At 36.8% G+C, this 27272-nt stretch overlaps 3 protein-coding genes across 6 annotated transcripts; 2 read left to right on the top strand and 1 right to left on the bottom strand.

Moving 5' to 3' along the window:
* Nucleotides 1-639: 639 nt before the first annotated feature.
* On the bottom strand, nucleotides 640-7518 carry LOC127952113 (cAMP-dependent protein kinase type I-alpha regulatory subunit). Of its 2 annotated transcripts, none has more exons than XM_052550406.1 (11): nucleotides 7363-7518; nucleotides 5625-5807; nucleotides 5350-5517; nucleotides 5130-5221; nucleotides 4981-5042; nucleotides 4853-4899; nucleotides 4588-4746; nucleotides 4449-4509; nucleotides 4185-4306; nucleotides 3916-3997; nucleotides 640-3740 (listed from the first exon to the last, which is right to left on the bottom strand). In XM_052550406.1, exons 2-11 carry the CDS (start codon nucleotides 5796-5798, stop codon nucleotides 3568-3570), a joined length of 1140 nt encoding a protein of 379 aa, XP_052406366.1. In that variant the 5' UTR covers nucleotides 5799-5807; nucleotides 7363-7518; the 3' UTR covers nucleotides 640-3567. The 2 variants fall into 2 exon arrangements, with proteins under 2 accessions (XP_052406366.1, XP_052406365.1); XM_052550405.1 differs by having other exon boundaries at nucleotides 5625-5804; nucleotides 7363-7515.
* A 980-nt stretch (nucleotides 7519-8498) lies between these two features.
* Nucleotides 8499-13058, top strand: LOC127952114 (actin-related protein 2/3 complex subunit 1A). The gene is made up of 10 exons (XM_052550407.1): nucleotides 8499-8667; nucleotides 9102-9182; nucleotides 9469-9573; nucleotides 10459-10681; nucleotides 10799-10906; nucleotides 10988-11194; nucleotides 11416-11491; nucleotides 12127-12320; nucleotides 12433-12523; nucleotides 12644-13058. The coding sequence occupies exons 2-10, from the start codon at nucleotides 9119-9121 to the stop codon at nucleotides 12647-12649; spliced, it is 1074 nt and encodes a 357-aa protein (XP_052406367.1). The 5' UTR covers nucleotides 8499-8667; nucleotides 9102-9118; the 3' UTR covers nucleotides 12650-13058.
* Nucleotides 13059-14061: 1003 nt separating this feature from the next.
* Nucleotides 14062-25459, top strand: wipi1 (WD repeat domain, phosphoinositide interacting 1). Of its 3 annotated transcripts, none has more exons than XM_052550403.1 (13): nucleotides 14062-14408; nucleotides 16253-16335; nucleotides 17715-17881; nucleotides 18019-18115; nucleotides 18230-18327; nucleotides 18485-18577; nucleotides 19891-19961; nucleotides 20110-20217; nucleotides 20316-20480; nucleotides 20575-20682; nucleotides 21932-22062; nucleotides 22140-22240; nucleotides 24853-25459. In XM_052550403.1, exons 1-13 carry the CDS (start codon nucleotides 14350-14352, stop codon nucleotides 24901-24903), a joined length of 1332 nt encoding a protein of 443 aa, XP_052406363.1. In that variant the 5' UTR covers nucleotides 14062-14349; the 3' UTR covers nucleotides 24904-25459. The 3 variants fall into 3 exon arrangements, with proteins under 3 accessions (XP_052406363.1, XP_052406362.1, XP_052406364.1); XM_052550402.1 differs by having other exon boundaries at nucleotides 14063-14408; nucleotides 17712-17881; XM_052550404.1 differs by having other exon boundaries at nucleotides 14063-14408; nucleotides 17712-17881; nucleotides 22140-22291.
* The last annotated feature ends 1813 nt before the right edge of the window (nucleotides 25460-27272 follow it).

Below are 27272 nucleotides of genomic sequence, written 5' to 3'. Positions count from 1 at the left end.
TTAAAGGAACAGCTGTCATTCCAGCGCCAGACAGTTGGGATGGCATTTGTTGTGTTGGGTGTGGAGGGGTGGGGAAAATGATACAGAAATCTCTGAAAAAAAAGCCATTAATTCACATGACTACAAACATTTTGGGAAGAGTCAACTCCCTGGGGGTGAATAATATGAGGAGTCCTTAAAAGTAACAGTTGTAAAATAAATATACCTTACAGCCATTTTAACAGTGCGATGTCATCCAATCAACATTTCTGCCAAATAGACTCTTAGAAATGTTGTTTTTTAAAAATGTATTATTAATCATTAATATTTTAAGGTGTCTACTTACTTTATACTATCAATTAATTATGCATGTATGTTAGTGACCCTAAGACAAATCCTAATCCTAACCATACAGCAAATACAAGTAGTTAATTAATATTTGTCTGTACATAAATATAAAATTACACTGTAACAAGTAACTTTTAGTATTTATTGATGATGTACTGTAGCTTACAGAATTAAAAGTCAATATTCGGTTGAATGTATTTTGTGTCAAAATATCTAATCCAAAAAGCATGTATTACAGGACGCAAGGAGTATTAATATTGGAAGCCTTGAGAGAAATATTCTACAGTAAAGGAAACACAAGACACTTACATATTCAAGAATTAATCATTTTATTGCTTGACCTGCCATTGGGACAATCTATACCAAAAGATTTACAACTGGAGCACATCCAATGAAATCAAACCATACACAGTTATAGAAAAAGAATAATAGAAAAATGGTCCTCTTACATCTTACAACTCTCTGTGCTGATGGCTAATCAAACTGAAGAATGGTTGAACAGGAGTCTCTAAGCCTACAAGCAAATTTACCAATTCTTCTGTATATACTAGAACACAATTTTACTGAAAACCTCAGAAGAAAACACCATCGGCAGTCACAAACAGGGAATGAAAAGCAAACTTTAAAAAAAGGTTGGTGGGGGGGGGGGGTGTTGGGGGGACAAGCTCACTTCTAGTGTATCAGTGAATGTTCTTCAAGAAACAGGGCCTGAATTTGTAAATAAATCACAATAAAAGCAAGCAGAAAATTGAGTTAGCTGTGGAAAAAAAGTCACTTAATTTATTCATAAAAGGGAACGAATTACAAGAAAGTTTAAATGATGCAGTCTACAGAAAACCGGGAAAGACTTATGGTTCATTTGATCTATTCTGCACTGCCAAATTAAGTTAAATGAACAAAGCAATGCATATATGAGCAATAACAAGTACACCATTTAGCAATTTTATTAACAAATGGTGTCACAGTTTACATTAAGGGCTATATAAATTACTTCAACATGTTTATTTATTCAACCCCACCATGAGGCATAAACCACTCAGTGAATAGACAGTAGAACAGGTTAATCAAAGGCTACTCTTCACATATCATTAAGGGTGCAGATTGTGTCTTTAAAGCTACAGCACCAAGATTTGACCGATTCAGAAATTATAATCCAGTCTAAAGGGGCAGAATCGGGGAATGAGCATCTTTTCCCAGAAGACTGCAGTAAAGGCCTTACATCAAGCGTCAGCGAGGTAAAAGAAAACGATTCCTCCGTGTGGTCAGTCGGACAAAGTCAAACGTTGAAGATAAAAACACAAAATCTAGGTCAGTTTACTTGCACCTTTCTTTAATTAACATAGCAATTTTGGGACAGTTCAGTTAAATAAACTCTTAATTCCTGGAGCTTCAAGTCTAAATAAATGACACTGCTAAGGGTATCTGTATATACCGATGAAAAATAATATATTGTCGTTTACAGATAATACAGGTAACAAGATGACATTATGAATAGATTTGGGAGGGGAAAAAACTACAAGGACATTTCTGTTGGCTATGCACTATGAAAGTAAAGAAATAAGGCACTTCTCAAAGCCTAAATTAGCTCGAGTCTGCAGTATAAAGGAGCTGGACAGCTGTGTAACTACATAACACAAGATGTGTGGGAAACAAAAATACACAAATTTAAAATTCACATCAACTGTTTTCAAATAATACAAGAATATCTCTGTGTGACAATTAAAATCTACCTTCAGCAACAGTTAACACTATTGTACCCCCCAGTAAAATCGTACAACAAAACTCCGAGAACCCCAAGAACAATATCTGAGAAGAGATTAAGATGGTGGCAGTAGTGGATCGCACATCTATATATGATGGATCCGAACCCCATGACCTCAACACAAGCGGTAAATACTGGCCATGTTTTAAGACTGTGATTTAACTAAGGAGTATATTCTTAATTCTCAATCAAAAAAGGACACTGATCATTTGAAAACTACTTGTCTTAGTCCTGCTCTGTTAAAAAAAATTAGAAAGAAAGAAAGAAGGGGGGGCATTTGGGATTTCAAAACAGTTTTCATACACATCACATGGGATCTTCACTTGGTTAAAGAGGTCACCAAGTGGTCACTTCCTGTTGAGGAGCATCCTCACATACTCTGTCAGATTTCATTAACCATTACATTTCTGTAACTCTTCTTAATTCATCAAACCAAACATTCCTACTTTTTTCTGTACTTAAACGCAATGTTGAACACAAGATAACATCACCTTTTTGTGGGGGAACCAAACAAAGAAAAGCATTTGCAGCAGGTGGCATTTCAGAAGGGAGAAAATGCGAAACAAAACCTAACTTTAAAAGGAGATTTGTCTAATGTTGGTGAGTCCAGTGCAAGCCTGTGTGTAGCATGAAGGATGAAGGGAGAACAAAACATCCAACAGAAAATGAAAAAGTCCAATGAAATGGGATCACATGCCACAATGAAAAACAGCAGGCGCATATAAAGTGTATTTTTATATATATATATATATATATATATATATATATATATATATATATATATATATATATATAACACACACACACACACGTATCTATAGATATCAAACTGTGCAAAAAAATATGGTTGTGGTCATTTACTTCTAATATATAATAATTTACATACACTATATATGTGCAGCAATAACAATAAAAGAGCAAAGCTAATCACCATGATAAACATGGTGACATTTTAACTTCAGTACCTCCAGTAAAACAATATAACACACATGGATTTATGCCTTTGGCTTCCCTATACTCAAATGCTTGAAATGAGCGAGGGGAAACAGATTCTGAAACCCGATGCCTCAATTAAGATCATCATACACTGAATAGATAGACTACATGACTGTTAACCCTGCCACTGGTTTCCTTCATTCCATTCGAAACACTGTTATACAGAAACGTCAAGCAATTTGGAGGAGAGAGACAATCCCGACAGACCTTGTTAGTTCAACATGTTCACATGACAGGCATCTGTGGCACAATGACTGGCTCGTTTCTCAGGCAAAACTAACAATCAGCCTTATGGTAAATCTATGATGGATACGAACGCGACAGGGTACAGCACGAATCAAACAAACAGATAGCGAGAGAGAGAGAGAACACTGAAGTCAATGGGCACCTGGGTGTTGGAAAATGCATAAAGAAAAGTAAGAAAATAAAGCGGATTTGCATTGGTGGACCCTGCAATAGAGGAGGAAAGAGCCTAGAGCACCTCAGACGGACAGAGACACGAAGCTGTTGTACTGCTGAATGTTTCGCTTCAGGATATCTGAGCAGGGGCCGAGCACGCGTTCGAACCGCGGACGGTCCAGTTTTACGCACTTCAACGGGCCGCGAGCAACCACGGTGGCGGCACGAGGCCGGTTCATGAGGAGAGCGATCTCACCTGTTGAAACACATACAGAGGGAAATCAGAAAAGAGCCATAGAGAAACAAACACACACATTAACGTGCACTTACGGACACTCATCATGGACTCACATTAGCAAAGGGATTTCTGGGATATGGTTAAATATACGCGGCATGACTGATTTCACAGAATGTAAAGAAAACACAATTACCAAAGTAGTCAGATGGTGCAAGTCTTCCAACCTCTACAAATTCCTCATTCTCCGACCGTCGCTGCAGGACTGCTGCCGAACCCTGAGGACACAAGTCCGAATCAATACGTCTGTTCTTCCAGGACGCCTCTCTGAGGTTTTAGGACTACACTTTCAGTTTCACCATCATCGAAGTAGTATATAAAACCATATGACTCTAACTAACACAAAAACTTGTTGGAGATGCGGATGAGTAGATTTGAACGAATAGATTTAACAAGGAAAGCTACCTCTAGAATAATGAAAAATTCATCTCCTGGTTGTCCCTGCACAACAATCTTCTGGCCGTCTTCAAACTGGACCGTCTCGAGGGCATCAGCAACTGTCAACCGTTCCCATTTATCCAGAGACTCTGCGCAAATAATGTCAGCATGTTATCACCACAAAAGGCAAACTACACACACATACACACAAAGACACAACCTGCAAATATACATTACAATAAAAGAACATAAAAAAATACAAATTTATGGCAGACGAAACATCAAACTCACCCAAAATGGAGACCTTGCTAAGGAATTCCTCATACATTTTTCTCTTTCTCAGAGTACTTCCCTAAGCACGGACAGTAAACAAGACAAATCAGTTTAATTTTAAAAAATGAATAACTAATCAGTGAAGTCGTATACCAACCATGAGTATTCTCCTGTAGCTGTCCCGGTCGATCCCCCACAACTTGACATTGGTCTTTGCTCGGACAGTGGCTGCTCTGGGAGTCCCATAGATCAAAGCCAGCTCCCCAAAACTGCCACCCTCTCCAATACTGGTCACCCACTCGTTGTTGACGTACACCTGTCAAAAAACAACAGCACTTTCAAATATATCCATCCATATATCACATTTATGCATTATTATATTACATCCTGATTCATCGCTAATTTGAAAGCACTGCACTTACATCCATTTCACCTTGGTCAATAACATAAAAATTGTCCCCCTCATCCCCTGAAATGAGAAATCCCATACAGAAATCAATTTATTTGTCCTATTTTTACACATTCAGCTTCTGCTAAAAAGAAGCCTTACCTTGTTGAATCACAGTCTCTCCTGCAATGTAAGTGACTGAGAACATGGCGTCAAATATGTCACTGTGAAGAGTAAAATAAGTCACTTGCAATAAATGACGACAGACCGTATGAGTTACACTGAATATTTCAATCGACAAAATGTGTCACCTTCTTTCATTGTCGTCAAGATGAGCAAAGAGCACATTCTTTTCGATCGCTTTAGCAAGAGCAGCCATAGTTTTATAATCTTTAGGAATGACCTGTGAAAAACAGCAAAAGATATTTTCTCACTAAAGAGCAATTGTACTGTTGTAATGTAGAATTCAGCACAACAATGTTATTTGTGTGGTAGAAAAATTCTAAAAGAATGACACAAACGAAAAGTTACCTTTCTGACATAAGACGCTGCGTCTTCCTCGGTGTAGACCTCTGCACTGATGGCACCGCGGCGCCGTCGGCCCTTAACCACAGGGTTCATGGGAGGAGAAACCTCATCTTCACGGGAGTCTGAGCGAGAGCTGGACTTCTGCTGGCTGACCAATTGTTTAGCTTCCTCCTGACACACATAAACAACAATTGAGGCACTGGAATTTTAGAGCAAAAGCGTATTTCTAAAGAACACCGACTCTAAGAGCATGCGGTTTCCCGTGAAAAATGACTGACCTTCTCAAGCCTCTCGAAGTACTCTCTGAGGAAAGCCATGGGTCTTTCAGGCCTGTTAGTGCACAGATGCACAATGCAGTCCTTCAGCAGCTGCTGGATGTTGTGCTTCTGCACGTAGCGCTCACACTCCCGCAAGCTCCTCTCTTCTTCACTGCTCGTACTGCTGGACGCCATAGTGACCTGCTGACCCGACACATGCACTTCATGAAACCCAACCAATCCTTCTTCATGAGCCAAAAACATCATTAGACCAATTATTTGCATTGAAATGTGAAGATCTGACAATCATCATGCCTTCTAAACTGTAACGCCATGAAGTTTTCACAAATTTTTACTGTAAAGTCTGCTTGAATCTGAAGTTGCAAGCAACGTTGTGATGTATTTCTGAATGAAATGGGATCCTGAGGGCGGGGCCATCTCAAGCTGGCAGCAGACTGACAGCTGAAGGCGAGCGGATGCTCTGTTCATGCGTCACACAGACGTCATCCGAGAAGGAACATCATTCCAGAGGAGAAGCAAATTCTCTTATGTTAACTACGACTATGAAGACAAACCATTCTTTTTATTTGGACATGCACTTAGATGAACTGTTTACCACAAGACTTGCGTGCTGAGTAAACAGAGTCAAATCTGATTACATGTGGACTTTAAATTCAAAAACAAACTGAGATACTACAAAATATTTTGTACTATTTTGAATTTTGCAGACGAAACTGTTATGGAAGTCATTTAATTAGGCATATAATATATTTGTGTTAGTTATGAGGAAAAATTACTCTATTATATTTACACTTCAGTGGTTTCTCATACACCCACCCCTGTGTATGATCATGTGTAGATGTTCTTGTGGTTAAAATAACTTCCTACACTTATACACATATAAATTACACCCCTTACCATGTTTTTCAGAGTTAAGAGCTTCCCAGACATGTTGACCAATGAACTTGTCCAGTCCATCTGCCGTTACAAGACACGGAATAAGAACTATTTTGAAAAGTGAATTTTCCAACGGATTCAAATGCTAACTTAACAAAATCAATAAAATGTTTCCATTACACAAATATAATTTTTTTAATAGGTTTTTTTCCCATTTCTATTACTAAATTAAATGAAACTTTTCGTGATCATATCTTAATGAAAAAAAAGTACCAATGATACAAAAAAAAAAAACACGTAGTGTTGCTGCAACCCAATACAACATTAAACAATTTCAAATAATAAGTTGTCAAACCGCAACAAGAACAACATTGTCTCCTATATTTCTAATAAATACGTAGGTGATTAAGCTAATAAGCACAGAAAATTCTCTCAAGTAACATATATATTTTTTTTAATCAGTGTTGTATTTTGACAGTCATACCGTGGCCCCTAGTTCCTGTCGGGGCCCCTGAGCTCTTCAAATTCACAGTTCGCATCCCCACAGGCGTTTCTCAAGTCAACGCTAATCGGTCATGTGAACATAACATTATTTTAATGCGAAAGAAGCATGACATTGTAAACACAAGCTGCTAGGCACGTGTGTGAACGTCAATCAGCGTGACCCTGCAGCCTCGTGCAGCTCGGTGTTTTCTGTGAGCGGTTTTGTCAAGCAGCAAATACGCCATCTTGCAAACTAACGTTACATTCAAACAACAGCGGAAGCCGACCGCGTTACACGAACCTCTCTAAGAGGCCGTCAGCCCACGCATCGACACCAACAACTGTCACGGCGAAGACTTCTGCTATTAAAGATTCATACCTGAGTCGCTTGGATGAGTCTATGTACGTGTTTAACTCCGTTTACACGGGCTTTCTCACAGTCCTCGGATGGACGGTTGCCTCACCGGAAATGGTTATGACCAATCACAACACAACGATTGACGTCAATGCCCGTTACTCCTGACAACCTTAAAGGGCAAGGGGTTGTTTTTGTACTGAGAGGAGATCGAGGTTCAGACTGAGCTCATTTATTACATTCTGACTCACATGATGTGCTACATGTGCTAAGTGTTTAGACTATATTTTGCGGTCCCCCATGTCGTGACATTGCATTTCAAAAAGAACGTATTTAATTTTCCACGTGTTTAAAGCTGAGAGAGCCTGTGTGATTTGGATCTAATGAAGATGAAGAGGTTAAGTCTGTAAATAAACCCAAGCCTAGTGTTGTCCTTATTCAACCAGGGTCATAAACACCACTGAAATTGCGTTCTTTACTGCAACAAAACTAATACTTTACCAGTAACACCAACATATCTATCTCTCAGGTTTTATGGCGTATTGATTACACTGATCTATATAAAGACTATTACCATTACTATATTATAGATCAGTGATTTCTAAACACGTATATAACCACAGTTTTACTACAAATACCATGGTTTAACTATAGCAACAATGTTTTTTGGTTTTATTTTGTTGTAAAACCATGGTTAATTTCCTTAAATTCAGCACATACATTTATTTATTTATTCGAAAAGGATGTTTAACCATACTGACGTACAAAGGATAATAAAATACAATAATACAAGCAGAAAGAACTATTTGAAGATAAAACACAACAGATGAAGTGGTGAAGTGTAATTTAAAAGGATGAAAATACTGCCACCATTTAATTTCCCTCATGTCGTCCCAAAGATGCATGACTTTCTTTCTTCTGTGAAACGCAACAAAAACATTGAAGAATTTTGGCCAAACCAAATTGACTTCCATTGCATGGGAAACAAAGACAATTCTCAAGAAATCTTCTTTTATGTTCTTTGGAATGACATTATGGTGAGTAAATGATGATGGAAATTTCATTTTTTAACTGTCCATTTAAGTGAAAAAATAATCTATTTTTAAAATATAACCCATTATCATAAGACCATACAGGCCAGGTGCCTTATCAGGATATGAAGACACACCCCTCTTATCTCCTCCCTGCTGCCTCTGAAGCCTTTCTTACGACTGCTCAGCCTCATTCGTGTCGACTGCCCAGAGTCCACGAACATAGCCTTCCAACAGCTCTCCAGCACAAGGATATAGGGATATATCACTATCTAGCAAAAGAGAGGAAGAGATAAAGGTGAGGGCATAGTTAATATTCCATAGTCAGGAAGAGTTGTTGTTTGGTGTACAAATCTGCAATCACTGCTCAGTCATATTAATGTACTGTAAATTACCTATATCCTAATAAGAACTGGATAGAGAAGAATGACTCTTGTAGAACTGAACACTGTTAACATGTTGGCAAAATTAATTTAATTCACTTGTAATTATGGAAATGTTGTGTTTTGGTAATGATTCCATATCTTGGAAATTGTGACATACATAGCTGACTACAGCTGACTGTGACATGTGGTTATAATGTACCATGTGAATGAAACCGGCTCACTAAGGAGAAATTATACCATTTAGAAAAAGGACAATCAATGATATCTGGGCAGAGAACTGCAAGCTTTTTAGTCACATTCATTTTCATGATTGTATGCTCTTCCTGACATCTGCTGTGCATTCCAGGGTTTCCCTGTTGAAACATGTCCCTCTATAGCTTTGGATTGGAGCCTCTGTCCTGTCATGCCTGGAACAAAGACCGGACACGTAAGAGCAAACTAGTTGAGCTACATTTCAATGTAAATTACATCCCCAGCGTTGCTGCCTGCAGTCCCATTTTCATCCATTATAATCTACTCAGAGGAATATCAGATTGTCTTTGGGAGAAAAGCTGCACTTCTTCATATGAATCATCAGTTTGCTATGAAATTATTGTAATATTGCTGCTTTATACATGGGGTTTGTCTGCCAAAAATTCCAATCGAAATGATTTTTAAAGACCGTTTTTCTGAATATAATAAAATAATAATATTATATCTTTTTTTATTATTAGAAATTGCAGTAAGTCCCAACAGCAACGTTGTGTACATATACCAAAAGCAAGGAAAGGAATGGACTAAGGTTCATGTACTGACAGAACACAGTGGGCGAATCACAGGTAAGACAAAAGAGAATAGCTGCCACATTAGTCATTAACCCACCGATTCTGTGAGACTGACCCATAAAACAAACGTTATCTCAGTGCACCAATCAAAGGTATTACATAAACCACTGTAAACAGTGCAAGTCTACAACTGAGTCTTATAATAGCTGGAACTTAGTTGCAATGAAAGAAGTAGTGACAGACATTTCTTCTGTATTGTGACATGTGTCCGAATGAAAAAGGTTCGATCCACCATTATTGATTGGATGAAGGCATATCTGAATGCAAGCATGCAGATGTATGGAAAGGGAGGGGTTTATTGTTGAGAGACATTTTGATAAATTACAAGGTCAAAACAAATGTAAAAATTATGCATGGATGAATAGGTCACAGAGTTTAATTTTGATTTCATCGCAAATTTAGATAAGATTTACATTTTCCATTTACTAAAACTGCACAATAGGGGTTTTGCGCAATAAACTTCCGTATTCTGTCAAACATGTGTTGTCACTTCCAGTTCAGGTCATTTATTTTACTCAAGATGCCTTCAAATGACACCCCAAAGATGAGGATAGCAAACATCCAACACTTGCAGCCTGATATCTAAAATTTTTTTCTTCTTCTTTATACTAACTAACATTCAGATATCAAAATTATTGAAACACCAACAATAAAAACAACTAGCTAGGTCAGCTGACTACTTCATCCATTCATAGATATTGTCATCAGTTCCTTCTTCTGTTAACAATTTCTCCAACAGTCGGATGTGTTAAGACCCGTTTTCTAGTTTGGTCATGTAACGTGTGATATACTATATACCCCATTCTATAGTACATTTAGATTCTGATAATAGTAATAATAATAATAAAAAACATCTTTAACAACTGAATTCATTCTTAGGGATTGATTGGGCCCCAGAGTCCAACCGTATAGTGACATGTGCCTCAGATAGGAATGCCTATGTATGGACGCTTAAGGATGGGGTTTGGAAGCCGACGTTGGTGCTGGTTCGCATTAATCGAGCTGCCACGTGTGTCAAGTGGTCTCCTCTTGAGAACAAGTTTGCTCTTGGAAGTGGGGCTAAACTTATTGCAGTGTGCTACTTTGAAAAGGAGAATGACTGGTGAGACCTGCTTTTAAAAGATTTTTTTTTTTTTTCACTTGCTGAGATAGACGTTACTAAACATATGTATTATCTCATCCATACCAACATCTCTTGTGTTCCTGATTGACTCTATAGGTGGCTGAGTAAGCATATCAAGAAGCCCATTAACTCCACCGTTCTGAGTCTAGACTGGCATCCCAATAACGTACTGCTGGCAGCTGGCTCAGCTGACCTGAACTGCAGGTTTGAATAATCAGACTACTTACGCACCATGCTGCTTTGCAAACCATTTTATTGGTAAAATATTTCTTTTTATTGGTATAGAATTTTTTCTGCATATATCAAGGACATCGAGGACAAGCCCGGACCAACACCCTGGGGGTCCAAAATGCCCTTTGGAGAGGTGCTTCTGGAGTATAAAGAGTGTGGTGGCTGGGTGCACAGTGTCAGTTTCTCTCCATCTGGTGATGCTCTGGCCTGGGTTAGCCACAACAGTGCCATCAGTGTAGCAGATGCCACACAGGGAAAAAAGTAATACAAACATTTACAAATAAAAATTAGCTTTGTAGAGCTCCATTACTTTATATACATAGTAAGTAAATCAAACTAAAATAATTAAATATCAATTATCCTTGATTTCCATGCATCCATAAAAACCACTGGAGTCTGCTGCCTGAAATTAATAACATGAACAGTATGACCTTTACAAGTCACTTTTATACTTCCTACATATTAAATTTTGTGCATTGCAGGGTTACTCAGTTGACAACAGGACATCTTCCATTGCTGAGCGTGCTGTATGTCAGTGAGGCTGAGATTGTAGCTGCGGTAAGGAATTTTCCATCACTTACCGTTTCATACTAAGCCGTAAAATGATTGGTCTCCATGGTTTATCTTTAAAAAAAAATTAAATGAGTTAAGATAAATCATTGTAGTGTTAAAATGTTTTGAGTGAGTTCAAATAAATGCAAAATATATAAGAGTTTAATAATCTACCAGAAAATAGAGAGAGCTTTGGTGATAACTGAGTGAACATGACTAATTTGCATAAATGGAAATGGTGTAAAAAGTGGAAAACGTTGGTCAAAAACATACATTTACACACAAACTGACTACAAACCAACTCTGTACAATCAATCAAATGTAAACTACATTAGCACTCAGAAAAACAAATTACAGCACAAAACAGAACGAACACAACATAATTAACAACAGTTAAAAGCCAGAGAAAAAAGATGGGTTTCGAGTTTGGCTGTAAACTCAGTCAGTGTACCATCCACAACTTTCAGATGGCATATTTACATTTGATCTCAACTGTCATGGAATAAAGCACACATATAACACATGAAGGTATCTCAGTTGACAGGATGTGACATTATCATTGGATTCGGATGTGCCACAGTGCCTTATACCTGTTTAATATTAACACCTTTTTGTGCATATGTCTTTGGTGGGGATTTTAGGGCCACGACTGTTGTCCTTATCAGTTCTCATACAAGGGTCCTGGATGCTTGGAGTTTGTGAAGAAAGTGGACATTCCCAAGCAGAGCTCCAAGGGCAACATGTCTGCCATGCAGCATTTCCGTAATCTGGACAAAAAAGCAACTACTGAGGAGGAAGAAACTGGGTTGGGCAGTCTGCACCAGAACAGCATCACGTAATATAAGGCTTGACATATGCAAGCACTGTCTATTTAAGCACCTTTTGTATTTTGCTCACATTTAGGAGAAATTGCATTGCAGTTTGCTAAGGCTTTGTTTCTACTGTAGTCAGCTATGTATTCTGGAAGGGCCGAAAGCCAAGGTGCAGAAATTCAGCAGTGTGGGCTTAGATGGTGCCATGGTTGTCTGGGATTTTAAGGTATTGTATTGTCATAAAACAATATTTTGATAGTGCTGTTTAACAAAAGATTGTCTAAGCAGTCACCTAATGACATATTCTAAAAGTATTAAATGTTTTCCTCTTTAATTTGATCTTTAGCACTGAAACACCATGGGATCTGGAAAGAGCCGAAAACAATAATAATCGGGGACCATCTCTTGTTTGTTTTCTCAGACACTTTTTACCCTTCACTACAAAAGTTACACTTTAAAGTGATTAAAGCCTGTTGATTTTATTACGATGTGCTGTGGTGGGATGGCTGATCCCAAATGTGTGGTACGCAATAGTTTTTGTCATGCAGTATTAATTCACCTTAACAGGGAAATGTTTGAAGAAATTGATTGCAAAAAAAAGCAAATGATTATTAAGCACCAAAATGATAATTAACCTTGTATGCAATGACTATCATAAATGGATATTTTCTACTCCAAATGTGCTGCTAATGTAATAAAAATCTGTGCATTTTTTTTCTTTCTAGATTTGATAAAACAAAGCAACAAATGATTATTAAAAACATTGTGGGATTTCATTTATTTTTTCATTGTTAGATGCAAATAAATATGAGTGAGACATTAGAGCATTAAACCGATGTGGTGAGAAGAGAGTTTACCTGCAGAAATATGAATACAATGTTAAGAAATTACTTGACTATATTACAATTACGCATTTCTTTTTTTTTTTTTTTTTTTTTTACATTTTTTATAATAAAAAGCATTAAAATTATGAAGAAATATATAATTATTAATATGTATATAGTAATATTAAATAATATTTTAAAAGCTACATAATTGCTGCAATAAACTGAACTGGAATGCATGACATTTCAATAAACAATTTTAATTAAACGTCATCAGAAAACGTTCACAAACAGCAACACTGGAAGGGATTTTTGGAATGATTTAAAGCTTAATATATGTGATCCTGGTTCACAAAAACAGTCATAAGGGTCAATTTCTTGAAATTGAGATTTATACATATACATAATCGTTCCATTGATGTATGGTTTGTAAGCATAGGACATCATTAGCTGGCCGAGATACAACTAACTTTAAATCTGGAATCTGAAGAAAATACTGAGAAAAATCGCCTTTGAAGTAGTCCAAATAAAGTTCTTAGCAATGCATAGGCCTATTACTAATCCAAAAAATTTGGCATAAAAGAAAAACCCGTGCAACTTGGTTTTGTTGTCCAGGGTCACATTCTCATGCCAGAATCACCGATTCGGTTCAAAACTAGTCCGTGAACTGTTCAAAAGAAGCGATTCTCGGAAATGAGTCCGACTTCCTTAGACTAATAAGCATTGTGGAAAAGAGGAAAAGGCTGTGAATGACTCTGTCATAAGTGTTTTCCTGGAAATTTTGATGTGTTTAAATTCTCTGAATAATATAATTTTGCATTCCCAAACCACGCCCCTTTCTGCTTTAATTCCGCACTTACAGCCAATCAGCGTCTGCCTTAGTTGACTCGCCCAATCAGAGCTCAGCCAGACGACAACACGGCGCTTTCTCTTCCACCACTAGTGTGTGATGTTGATGTGACGCAACAACGATCAGCTGGTTTTGTTTTGCTTCATTCTCTGTGCTCCGCTTGAAGTCGTAAATGTACAAAAAACTAGCGTTTTAATTCATTAATGTGAGGCGGAAGAACAGTCGAAGCGTTGGAGTGTATTCGTCGTCCACTATACTCGGACCATCCAGTTTTTCCTCAGTAGGTCTCCGCTTTGGCACTATCTTTCCGAGCGGTCCAGCCGATCCCAGGCCTCCGATCCAGGGCGGAGGGAGGGAAGGAGGTCGCTGGGACTCGGGATGGAGACCGGAGATGTTGGGCCGGGGCTGTGCTGCGCCTCCTTCAACCAGGACTCCACGTAAGCGCCTCACATCTGCACACCAGTCTTGCATCATCTGCAGAGGAGGATATTAACCGCGATAAACCCTGCTAGAGGGAATGTCACCTCCGCTTAAAGGATTGACCACAGTTTATTGTCTGTTTTGAGTATTATCCATAAAAAGCTCATCACTATGTTATAACGGTGTTTTGCATTGGTGGGGAGTAGGCAGGATTGCTTTAGATGGGATAAACTAATACAAAAAACACTACAAAATCCACTCATATTATTTATAGAGTGGATATGAGTCTTGTTACTAATTTACACCGCAAATGTATCACATAAGCTCTACCGAAGTGGCTTTTAGTTGTCTTTACATCGACTGTTTAAAGGTGGCGTCAAATTAGTGCTGTCAAACGATTAATCGTGATTAATCGCATCCAAAATAAAAGTTTTAGTTTACATAATATACTGTATGTGTGTGTGCTTTTAAAATTGGTTATTTATGTATAAATACGCAAACATGCAACTATTTTTTACATGAATATAAACATATATTTTATATATAATTAGGCTATATAACATTTTTCTTAAATATGTACATGCATGTGTATGTATTTATATGTACATAAAAAATACAGTTCATACACATTATGTAAACAAAAACATTTATTTTGGATGCAATTAATCGTTTGACAGCACTAGAAATTACCACTTTGGTATTAGGGGCTGAGGTGGCTGGAAACAGGCATCATTTATTCTCTGTTGTGTCTTTACTCTGTATTTTGAGCAGGTATAGAGCTTGGCTGTGTTAAAACAATTTTATCCTTAATTTTCACAAAGGAGAAACTGAATGTTTGAGTTGCCTTTTTACTCACAAGTAGAACTGAATTTGCATGATTGTGTCTTATTGATCAGTCCACAGTCTCCTGACAAACTGATCCACTCGTGTCCTCTTTTCTAGCGGATGATCACAGTGGTTTCTTGTCTTAAAAAGTCAAGCACAGCAAATTCAACACAAAACATGATACTGAGAGTCAGGTGATCTGACACATTGCTTATTTGAGATTGACGTCAGCTGTGTCTCTTGGGGCAAAACACATTTGTATTAGAAAAATCTGAATCTTGTTATTTTATATACAGCGTGTTAGTCACAGCGGTAATTACCAACACAAGTCAGACACAGTCATTTGAAGTCCTGCTCTAAACACAAGGTTTTGTTTTGGGTTTCAGCAGTGTGGTCCGTGATAGTGGAGACATACCTACGTTCTTCAACAAAAGTAGGAAAGGACATGCTAAGCACAGGATCTGACATGAACGGCTTTGTCTAGGAATGAGGAGCCTGCCAAACAGATGTGGACCTTATTTCCTTAACAAAATAGATCCATGCAACAGACCTAAACTATCCTGTTTAAAGAAAAGCCAAATAATTACAATCAAACTTTGTTGAGGTTAACACAAACTGTTTCTAACTTGCGTCAGGACCGCGGTTGTATTATTATTAGTATATGTTGTATTTGCTAACTGAGACTTGTTATAGCACATATATTATTGCTCTTTTGTTGTCCTCATCTGTAAGTCACTTTGGAAAAAAGCATCTGCTAAATGTAAATGTACTAGGATTTTTAAGAAACTTTACTTGCTACTTTAATATTAGGCAGCAGTGTCTTTGTTAGCCATTACAGTACATCTCTGTGTTACTTCATTATGTATTGCTTCAGCCTAGTGACTCGGCACCTAAAAAAAAAAAAAAAAAAAAAAATATATATATATATATATATATATATATATCTATATATATATTATAAGCTGCATATGCACAAGTGAACTAGATACAGAAGTGTACAGAGTTGATACAGCATCAGATCTTATTGTTTCTGCAGGTCTTTGGCTGTGGGCACCAAAACTGGATACAGGCTATTCTCTGTGACCTCGGTGGACAAACTGGACTGCATTCATGAGAGCAGTGAGACAGTCTCCCATTCTTTTTTTAATTTAATTGTGATATAATGGGCATGTATGGTTGTCTACCAAAACTACCATGCAATAGGTGGAACCAACACGTGCCGTAAAATATAGTCATCATCATATATGGGTGTAGCCTCTTTTTTACAAGTCACTTACCAAATAAACTGAAAATGCCATCTCATTTCCTTTGTATTGTGTTGAGAAAGAAACGAAAAGAAATTTGACTTTGGTTGAGAGAGTTGTCTCTCAAAGCATGTATGTGATCTGTGGTTGTGCTGTCAGTAAGTGTGTTGTGATAAACTCGCCCTAGAAGTCATAAAGTTATCCTCTGTGTTTTAATGGAGTCAGAATAGCCTGCTGATTCATTTGACCTGATGGCAACACCCTTATGTGTTTGAGATTGTATCTGCAGTCCACAACAAAGTCATTCAAATATTTCTGGCTGGTAAAAAGCTGGAGACAGAGCAACGGCCTGTTTTGCTAATGTATGCAAAATAAAAGGTATGCTTGCAAAGTCATAGGGTTAAAATATGGTAATAGTAAATAAAGATTCTGAATTACAAAAAAAAAAAAAAAAAAACACACACACACACAAAAAAAACATAACATGAAGTTATATATACAAATAAAAAAATGACCACACCCTCAACCTCGAACCTGTATGTTTCTATTACTTCAAAAATTATATTGACACTCATTATTAAAGGTACATAATGACTTAAACAATGATGTGCATGACCGATAATGACAGAATTTTCGTAGATGTTGCTACCTCCTTAAATGTTGCTTTTGTCTCCATTTCTCTCATCTGAAGGAGTTCGGACTCCATTCCACTGTCACTTTTGACTCGATTACTCTGGGTTTGAAAGACACATCAGCAGCATTATGGATTTGACTGCACTGGCTCTATCAGATGAGAACAAAACTTGAACTGGATTGAGCTGGATAATGACAGTCTTATCTTTATAGCGCTGCTTTACATCTGAATCAGACTTGGTTCATAATGGATGGATTTTGCAACACTGACACTGTTATTAAACTGAATTTAATTAAAATCCAACAGTCTTGAGCTGAAGATTGACACTATTGACTTTGCCAGATTTTTTTCATTTATGAACTTTACACATTGTCTTGTTTGAAGCAGAATTAGTTTAATATTTAAAGACGTTTGCATACATTTATCAGTATTTGCATGATTTACCTGTTTCTCGCTGTGAAGCTGCTTTGAAGCAATCTGTATCGTGTAAAGCACTATATAAATCAAGTTGACTGGACTTGACTTTCTAAATGACCACTGAGTGCTTGTACATGAACTGCATGTGTTTAGATGTGGCTTGTTTTCTTGAATGTGTCCTTTTGTCTGCTCCCCTTCAGTAGAAACTCCAGACGTGTATATCGTGGAAAGGCTTTTCTCCAGCAGCCTGGTTGTGGTGGTGAGTCAGTCCGTGCCACGTCGCATGAATGTCTACCACTTCAAAAAGGGCACAGAGATCTGCAACTACAGCTACTCGAACAACATTCTTGCAGTGCGTCTAAACAGACAGGTAAACACCACACCGGCAAAACACCTGCCAGTTATTAAACATGCAGCTCCTGGATGAGATGAAGGTTTGTCTCTGCTCTTTAATAGTTTAGGTTAAACATGTGGAAATGAGCATGTTTGGTTTGTTTTTCGTGGCAGAGACTGGTTGTCTGTCTGGAGGAATCCATTTATATCCACAATATAAAAGACATGAAACTCCTGAAGACCCTTCTTAACACACCCTCCAACCCATCAGGTGAGTGAACTGAAAAACCTAGAATTATCATTGATGTTTTATAAATCGATTTCAAATATTCAGATATGAATCTGTACACTGTGTTTATGTGTGGCCACCCATGTGTTTCTGTAGGTCTCTGTGCTCTCTCCATCAACCATTCCAACTCTTTCCTGGCATATCCAGGAAGTGACACCATCGGAGAAATTATTGTCTATGATGCCAACAATCTGGTAAAAATATTGTCCCAGAACCAGTTTTGCAGCTCATTTTGGCAGTTCCTTTTGGTTCAGTTAGTTGCTATACGTGAGACAAAAGCCTAGTTTTAGTCCTGATGCACCATGTGAATCTTGTTCTTTGTTGTATGTTTGTGTCTCTTCTTTCACTCAGAGCACTGTGACCATGATTCCAGCTCATGACAGTCCACTGGCCGCCGTCACCTTCAGCGCTTCTGGCACCAAACTGGCCAGTGCTTCTGAGAGGGTGAAGAGCCACTGTTTATTTAGAAACACAGCCCAGTGAACCACACAACTAGTCAAGAACATGTCTGAGTCATGTTTCAGCCTAAATCCAAAGGAAAGAAAACTGTGGCTTTAATACTTTAAGGTTTTTTTGAATTCACAGTTAACTGTCACCCGTCCCCTCTGTGGGACGCCTACATTTACTTCACTATATTACAATTAAATCTAATCTAATCTTGACAAACTATATATCATTGGAAAGGTCTAAGACTCCCAAATATATATTTTACCAATGTTTTTTGTTAAATATTATGTAGGAAAAGTAATTGATTAATTTATGACAAGAGTGTACCCTCAAGAATCTACATTGCAAAAGGAGATTTGACCTTTGTTAAAAAGAAAAAAAGACTTCTTTGTTGCCCTTTTCTCGATCACATTTTAGAAATCATCAGACATTATATATCGACTGAAAACTTAAAATCTCAAAATTCATCCTTTAAAACCCATTTTAAAATCAGACATTGCATTACCATGTAAATGGTACATGAATATCATGTTACAAAATATTTTCAGTCATGAATTATAAAAATGTAAGTTTGGATCGTGCACTACAAAGTCTATGTTCAAAAATGTGAGTGACAGGCACATCCCAAACTGCCATTACCATGCTCCAAAAAAAAAAGAGAGAGAGAGAGAGTAAAAATAGAGAAACAAATCATATTGTTATACAAAAAATTTTTATTACCTAAATTGCAAAGTTTATTTAATGATAGGATTTGTTATAGAACTTTTATGCTGGTTTAAATACAAAGAAAACAATTTTATTATAATATTTTGTTATAATTATAATAATTGTTTATTTAACTTTTTTAATCTACTATAGTAAAAATGCTCTAGAACAGTGGCTATCAACCTTTGTGAGTCCAGGGTCCCTCAGTGTCCACAAAAAAATTCAAAGGGCCCATGACCTCTACAGTTGTTCTTGACTTATTGGATAAGAATTAAGGTTAAAGATTTAAAAAAAATTTTTAATCAAAATTTCTACCCAATAAAATATTTTAAAGATTGCATTAATTAAATATAATATAATATTCATAAAATATATAAACATCTCCATGGGGTATCCTGGTCTAGAAATGAAAAAAAGGGTGAATTAAAATATGAAATCAAGTGAACATATCCAGGCGATAACAAGGTTGGGAATTTGTGGCAAAAGTGCTAAATTGGTAAATAAAATGGGCTTCATTATGCAAAATATAATTTTTATATAATAATATATTATTTGGGTGAAATCAAACACTGATGTTTTTTTTTTCTTCTTTTCTGTTTTTTTAGGGCACAGTGATTCGTGTCTTCTCCATTCCAGAGGGACTGCGCTTGTTTGAGTTCCGGCGCGGGATGAAAAGGTAAGAACTCACAGTGAACCGTGAGGACACTTTGATCGTACAGAAGAAGAAACGAGACTTGGAGGCATTTGTGTGAACTGTGGTATGTTTGAGTCTTTTTTTTTTCTTCTTCACATTTTTGACCTTTTGTGTGTCTGTGTTACCAAAGGTATGTCAACATCAGCTCCCTTTCCTTCAGCCCGGATGCTCAGTTCCTCTGTGCCTCAAGCAATACAGAGACGGTGCACATTTTCAAGCTTGAACAGCACAGCCCAAGGTACTGAAAATGCTCTTTGCTCTCACAAATGAGTCAGAACGTCTGCTTTTACTGACATATCTTAACTTTATCAGTGTTTGTGTTGGTCTCTCTTGCAGTGGGGAGGAGGAAGCTCCCTCTTGGTCAGCATATGTAGGTAAGATGTTCACAGCAGCCAGTAGCTACCTCCCAGCGCAGGTGTCAGGCATGATGAGTCAAGACAGAGCCTTTGCCACCGTCCGGCTCCAGATGGCCGGTCAGAAGAATGCCTGCGCCCTGGCAATGTGAGTCTTGCACTCATTACACAGCCATCTACAAAGTTTACCCCTGTATTTACTGAGAAAAAAACTAACTCAAGAGTTTCACCTGATCAATCAGAATCCAGAAGCTTCCACGTCTGCTTGTGGCCTCCTCTGATGGGCAGCTATTCATCTATAACATTGATCCTCAAGATGGGGGTGAATGCACTCTGGTGCAGAAGCACAGGTGAGGCATCATCGCTCTTTTAACTGAAAAACGAGTCTAATTTCAAAGTAAAACTGGACAAGTTCAAAGACTGAATCTTGTTCTAAAAATAGTTTAGAGTAGATCACTGATTGTTTCACTTGTTGTTATTGTTTTTTAGTTTGTATTTTACATCTGTAAGCCAGTGGGTGGTGACTAGTGTCTGTATTTTGTGTGTTAAGAGTGAGTCGTCCAGACTCTCATGTACTTCATTGAAAAGTATGACCAAAGCAATTTGTATACTCCAGCATAAATGTTGCGTTTTCCCTCACAAACAACCAGTTTTGTTATTGTTAACTAAAACTAAATTTATATTAAAATAATAATAATAATAATAATAATAATAATAATAATATATTATATATTATATATAGTCAATTACAATTAAAATAAAGCTTGGATAGTTCACCCAAAAGTGACCATTCGTTCATCATTTACTCACCCACAAGTTATTTCAAACCTGAGTTTCTTTTTCTTTTTTTCTTTTGAACTCAAAAAAGATACTTTAAAGATTGTGAGTAACCAAAGAGTTGATGGTCCCCACTGACTTCCATACTATAGAAAAATATACTACGGATGTCAATGGAGATTTCTTTTTTTTTTTTTTTTAATTATCTTCGTTTGTGTTCAACAGAAGAAATACATTTAAACAGGGTTTAAACAACTTGAGGGTGAGTAAATGATGACAGTTTTCATTTTTGGGTGAACTATCCCTTTCACTAAAGTATAAATACTGGATGAAAAGCACAAAATACTAAAACAAAACTTGCCGTGTCAACTAAAAGTATTAAAATGAGTCAAACGAAATCTATTTTAAAGAGAAATTAGCACTAAAAAAGAAATATAAAGCCTTATAAAAAGCTAATAAAAAAGGCAAAAGCAAATAAAATTACTTTAAAATAAAATGTTGACTTTTAGTGTTGACCACACTATGCTTTGAAAAAAGCTTTTGTCCTAGGTGCACTTGCGCAGTGTTGTTCGCATTATTGCTGTGAATAAAATTGTCTCGGATGTCACCTGAGCGAACAACATATCCACTCTCATTCATGCATCATAAGTCTCCTTGTAGTAGATAGCAACTTCATTTTAAAGCACACTAGTTTCATAATTCACTTTGGGCTATGACTGTTTGCAGTTTATAATGTAGAACACAACATAAATGTCTATTTCAGTAGTCCAGGCCACATACCTTATTTTGCTAAAACGTACCAATATCGCCTTTAACCCCCAGGTTGTTTGGCTCAGATAAGGACTGGGAGGAGACTGAGAAATCCCAACTCACGGAGCCAGCGCAAGCATGCCAGTCCTATGCTGCAACCGTGGCCATCCCCACCTCCGGACCCGTCACAGCCACTCTCACAGGTCCCACAGCACACTCAAACACACATCCTTTCACATTTGAGCTCTTTCTCATGATCGCCCAACTGTGTTCGTCTCAGGCTACTCGGAGGACGGCGGAGCTAAGAAGGGTGAGGTGATTCCCGAGCACGAGTTTGCAGCAGGGCCTGTGTGTCTGGACGACGAAACTGAATTTCCTCCCGTGAGCATTCGCTAACCTCCCCACGTCTAAGCGGCGGTGGTGCATTCCAGTGTACGGGCTTGTCTTGTCCCTCTGTCCACAAGCACTCAAACTAAGTGTGATTTATTATCTTTAACCACACCAACACCAGCCTGTTCAGGTCTGATGACAGAAAGTAGTTCATATGCATAATGCATTTTACCAGGACCAAATGTTGCAGTTTAATCATGTCAGAAGAGGAATATGTTGTCTGTTACACAACATAAAAAACAAAAATCACTCCAAACATTACTCCTTTCATGTATGAAATAATGAAGTACATATTTCAGTGGTATTATTATGTATTTATACTGAAATAATGCTACATTCATGTAAGTTCTGAGTGAATACTGACGAAGTGGGACACTTAAAGCTTAATCATTATTACTAAAATTCAAAAGATTATATAACTGGTATGTCATGACATACACTACTATCAATAGTTTGGGACAAGTAAAAAAAAATTTTTTTAAGATAATATTTTTATTCAGCAAGGATGCATTAAGTTGATCAAAAGTGTTAGAAAAGACATTTGTAATGTTACAAAAAATGTAAAATGTTCTTTTGAACTATTCATCAAATAATCCTGAAATAAATATGAAACCGCACAACTGTTAATAAGATAATTATAAGAACTGTTTCCTGAGCTGCAAATCGGCATCTTAAAATGATTTCTGAAGGATCATGTGACTCTCAAGACTGGAGTAATGAATGCTCAAAATTCAGTTTTGACATCAGAGGAATACATTGCATTTTAAAATATATTCAAATAGAAAAGTTATTGTAAACTGTTATAATATTTCACAATATTACTGTTTTACATGTATAAATAAATAAATGCAGCCTTGGTGAAAGTAATAGACTTCTTACAAAAGCAATACAAATCTGCATATGCATTGGCTTATATCTAACGGCAACGGAAAGTCATTAAAAAGTGTTCCACACGATCCGTATTCATCTTAGATGTTGAAAAACATTTTCTGACACTAAACCTGCTGTTGCTGTTGTAGTCTTAGGATGTTTCTGATCTTATATAAATAGACATGAGCACAAGTTAGAAGACTCATTTGTTTGTTTGTGCACAGACAGGACAATGAACAATGCATAAGTTATTTGTCTTTTACATTCTGTTTGGCCTTCTCGATGAAGTAAATGCTGGGTTAATTCATCACCATTGCTACATGAGATAACTTCGAGAGCTTTTTTTCTGTTTTAGTCTAAATGGTATGATCTCAAACACATTTTTGTCTATGCACACACACAACATACAGGAGTATTTCAGCTCAAACATGCTACATCTGAACAAATCTTAATGGATTAATCACATTTTAACAACGAAAGAAACATTTTACAGTGCAAGCCATCTCGAGATCAAGAGGAGAAAGTAGAAATGATGCTTTATATTGATGCAGTGCTCGCTTAACTCCACATGGCGGAGCACTTATTGTTGTCCAGCAGGCCTTGTTAAAGCTAACACTTCCTAGCTCGTTTTGATAAAGCTGATGTGGTAGTTTTTCAGAGTTTTAGACGCTTAGAGGGATAGTTCACCCAAAAATAAAAATTTGCTGAAAATGAACGCACCTCTGTCCATCCAAACAGATTCTGAGAGATTTAGCATTATATTGCTAGTTCACCAATAGATTCTCTGCAGTGAATGGGTGCCATCAGAATGAGTGTCCCAACAGGTGATAAAAACACCACAATAAGCCACAAGTAATCCAAAAGATTCCAGTCAATCAATTAATGTCTTATGACGGAGAAAAAAAAAAAAAACGGCGTGTTTGTAAGAAACAAATCCATCATTAAAATTTCAAATTTAGATTGTTGCTTCTGGCCAAAATAGTCCATGATCCATAATAATGGTTCCTCCAGTGAAAAAGTCTATCTCTTATTGTCATCTCACATCAAAATCCACCAACATATTTGCTAACTGTTTTCACTAGTAAATGGTGCTTGATCTGTGCATATTTCTCTCCTGATTCAGACATTGAACAATAATATTCACAGTATTACCAACAGAGGACTCTTATTTTAGACGAAAGCAGTGGTTTAAAGTTAAAAACATTTTGATGGATTAGTTTATTACAAAGACGCTGGTTTTCACTTCATGAGACATTAATTGATGGACTGGAGTCCTTGTTGTGATGCTTTTATCAGCCGTTTGGACTCTCATTCTGACGGCACCCATTCACTGCAGAGGATCCACCGTTGATCAAGTGATGTAAATCTATATATCTCAAAATCTGTTCTGATGAAGAAACAAACTCATCTACATCTCGGATGGCCTGAGGATGAGTAAATTCTCAGCAACTTTTCGTATTTGGCTCAACAACTATTACTTTAAATGAAGGAGCTTAGGACTCTGATGTCAGACGAATTTGATCATTTATAGGATGTCAGTTTGGACTAACATACTCAGATGCCATTGCTATTTTGTTTATATAGTTTCCAAGTGTCATTGTGTATTAAAATGTCATTGTGGCTAACTGATACGGCTCGGACATGTTCTCAGCTAGCTCCTGTTGAGATCTGTATCTGTCTATAACACACCCGTGGCCGAGGGAACAATAAAGCTCTGTTCTGTTATCCGGTAGATAAATTGGTGCCGTGACGGATCTGGGCGAGGCAAGGGGAGACGACCGTGAGAGGGTAGAGAACAGGTGGAGGCTACAACTGTCACAGGAGGATCCTCAGTGCATGAGCAAGGACAAACAAATAAAAAAAAAAAAAAACTAACTTCAGGGTGCTAAATTATTAAAGGAACGGTTGAAATGCTAATATCTTAAATTGAGTTGATCAGGGATTTGGGTCGTTGTCACTCAGACCCCTGAAGGGTGTGTTATAAATGAGGTGCATGACTGAAATATAACCACATATTGTTCTAGTTATGTAACACATTGCATTAATTCAGTTGTAATACTGTAGCATTTTATTCTTTTAATTTATAACACCATCATCATATTGAATCATAAGAGAAGAGGAATTACTTTTTTATATATGTGTTTTGCTGTATTGATACTTAATATGTTTACATGTTACCATCCTGAATACTAATACAGCGGGATGTTTTGTATGTATGTGCCTATGATATTATTTGTAAGAGTGCAGAGTATTTTGCTGGATCGCTCAAGACCAAAAGATAAAAAAAAAGAAGAAATGAATTATGTAGGAAATCTATTAGGAATGAAATTATGCAAAACACCTCCTGTCTCCTGTCTTTTCTTCATCAGATTTGAATAGACACTTTCAGTCTAACGTTCTTTTTTTTTTTTTTTACTTGTATTCATCAAGGACATTTTAATTTGATCAAAAATGACACTTAAGACAATAATGTCACAAAAAAGATTTATATTTCAAGTAAATGCTGTTTTTGGACTTTCTTTTCTTCAAAGTATGACACTGAAGACTGGAGTAATGATGCTGAAATTTCAGTTTTGTCATCACAGGAATAAATTACTACTACATAGCTGTTTAAAATAGTAATAATATTCATGTAATAACAATATGAAACGCAACACTGTTTTATTATATTACTGTACACCTTGGTGAGCAAGAGAGAATACTGTCAAACATGTTTTATAATGATATCTTATATTATAATTCAATAGGTATGTTATTCATGACTTTAAACAGCTGTTTTTGTCTTGAGTTGCCAGATAAATCAGAGTAATAAACACACAACCTGATCAAATCTAATGAAAATGGAGAAAGACTAAGGACACCATGAACATTTCTGTCATTAAGTTTAGATTTCTTCCATAGGTCACATTAGATAATCTATCTAAAAGTTGATGTTAACTGAATAATGTTTTGTCTTCATTACCCACATTTTTTATGGTCAGGCCCACTTCCACAGAGAGATCCTAAGATCTTTCATTTTAATACACATGAAGTCTATGATATATATAATCAATAGCATACTATAAAATTATCTAGGATATGTGGCTTGTACAAATATAAGATAATTAAGACTGGATTATTCCCCTGATGACAGAACGTGAACAAGATAACCTTCAGATAATTTTTTTCCCATGTGAACATGAGCACTGTAGTGCTGTGAAGAGTCAGCTGTGCTACACTGATCATTATTTGTTTTGAAAGGCAAAGGAACATGTTGAGCTTTGGGCATTATCCAGTCAAAACAACTTTGTTGATCCCACAGAGCTTTGTCTTCATCTTCTGGGATCATTTCCATGGGAGATTTCATGAATTATTCTCTGCCCTTTCTGTACATGCTAATTCTTGTAAAAGGATATTAAAGCCACTAATGATATCCAATGAGATTTGCATTTATGAGTTTAAATGCATTTTATACACAGTCTGAAATAATCTACGCTTCTCTTAAAGCAATGAGCAATAAATCACTGTTCAAAGTCAATGCAACATAATCCTCAACAACATATGCAGCAAAGCAGTATGTAAAACATAATACAGCCCCTTAAGTATACTGTTATGTATCATTTCAATTAAGAAACATATTACAGTTTACAACAAAGAAAGTATACGTGCTGGTTAAAATGTTTTGCCTTCAACAGAATGGAAACAGATTCTAAGAATGGCTCATTTAGAATAAATAAAATAGCAATTAGCACCAATGAACATGCTTTAGAGTGATGTTGTTTTTCAATACACATCTGGAGGAGGAACAAGAAACATAGAGTCACTAATACCTGAAAAGGTGCCTCTAATATCTTGTACCTGTTGAAGCCCCCGTAACAAAAATGCAGATTCTCATAATGGTATATTGATGATAATATTTGACCTATTCACCTAAAAGTGCTAAAACGAACACACACTACAGTTTTAGGCATATTCCTATCCTTATGTATTTGCACAAGTACATTTGAATATCAAAAAATGGCCTTGGTGTGTGTGATAAATGAGCTGTCCAAGGTACCAAACAATATTCCACTGCAATCCGACTGATGTCTTGTGCTTATATATAAGGGTTAGGCATACGCACAGATGCCTGTGATAAATCTTCTGGAAGTTACTGAAATGATAATCATAACAC

This window comes from Carassius gibelio, chromosome B3, assembly GCF_023724105.1.
Source record: "Carassius gibelio isolate Cgi1373 ecotype wild population from Czech Republic chromosome B3, carGib1.2-hapl.c, whole genome shotgun sequence".
NCBI lineage: Eukaryota > Metazoa > Chordata > Actinopteri > Cypriniformes > Cyprinidae > Carassius > Carassius gibelio.
The sequence above is the reverse complement of the archived record's forward strand: the minus strand, read 5'-3'. Positions and strand labels throughout refer to the sequence as shown.

Coding starts and splice junctions, on each gene's coding strand:
- LOC127952113 (XM_052550406.1), bottom strand. CDS start 5,798: ATGGCGTCCAGCAGTACGAGCAGTGAAGAAGAGAGGAGCTTGCGGGAG. Junction 5,043..5,129: donor CTTGACGACAATGAAAGAAG/GTGACACATTTT, acceptor TACTCTTCACAG/TGACATATTTGACGCCATGT. Junction 4,900..4,980: donor AGAGACTGTGATTCAACAAG/GTAAGGCTTCTT, acceptor TTCTCATTTCAG/GGGATGAGGGGGACAATTTT.
- LOC127952114 (XM_052550407.1), top strand. CDS start 9,119: ATGTCCCTCTATAGCTTTGGATTGGAGCCTCTGTCCTGTCATGCCTGG. Junction 10,907..10,987: donor TCAGCTGACCTGAACTGCAG/GTTTGAATAATC, acceptor TTATTGGTATAG/AATTTTTTCTGCATATATCA. Junction 11,492..12,126: donor AGGCTGAGATTGTAGCTGCG/GTAAGGAATTTT, acceptor TGGGGATTTTAG/GGCCACGACTGTTGTCCTTA.
- wipi1 (XM_052550402.1), top strand. CDS start 14,350: ATGGAGACCGGAGATGTTGGGCCGGGGCTGTGCTGCGCCTCCTTCAAC. Junction 16,336..17,711: donor GGACTGCATTCATGAGAGCA/GTGAGACAGTCT, acceptor GCTCCCCTTCAG/TAGAAACTCCAGACGTGTAT. Junction 18,578..19,890: donor TGGCCAGTGCTTCTGAGAGG/GTGAAGAGCCAC, acceptor CTGTTTTTTTAG/GGCACAGTGATTCGTGTCTT.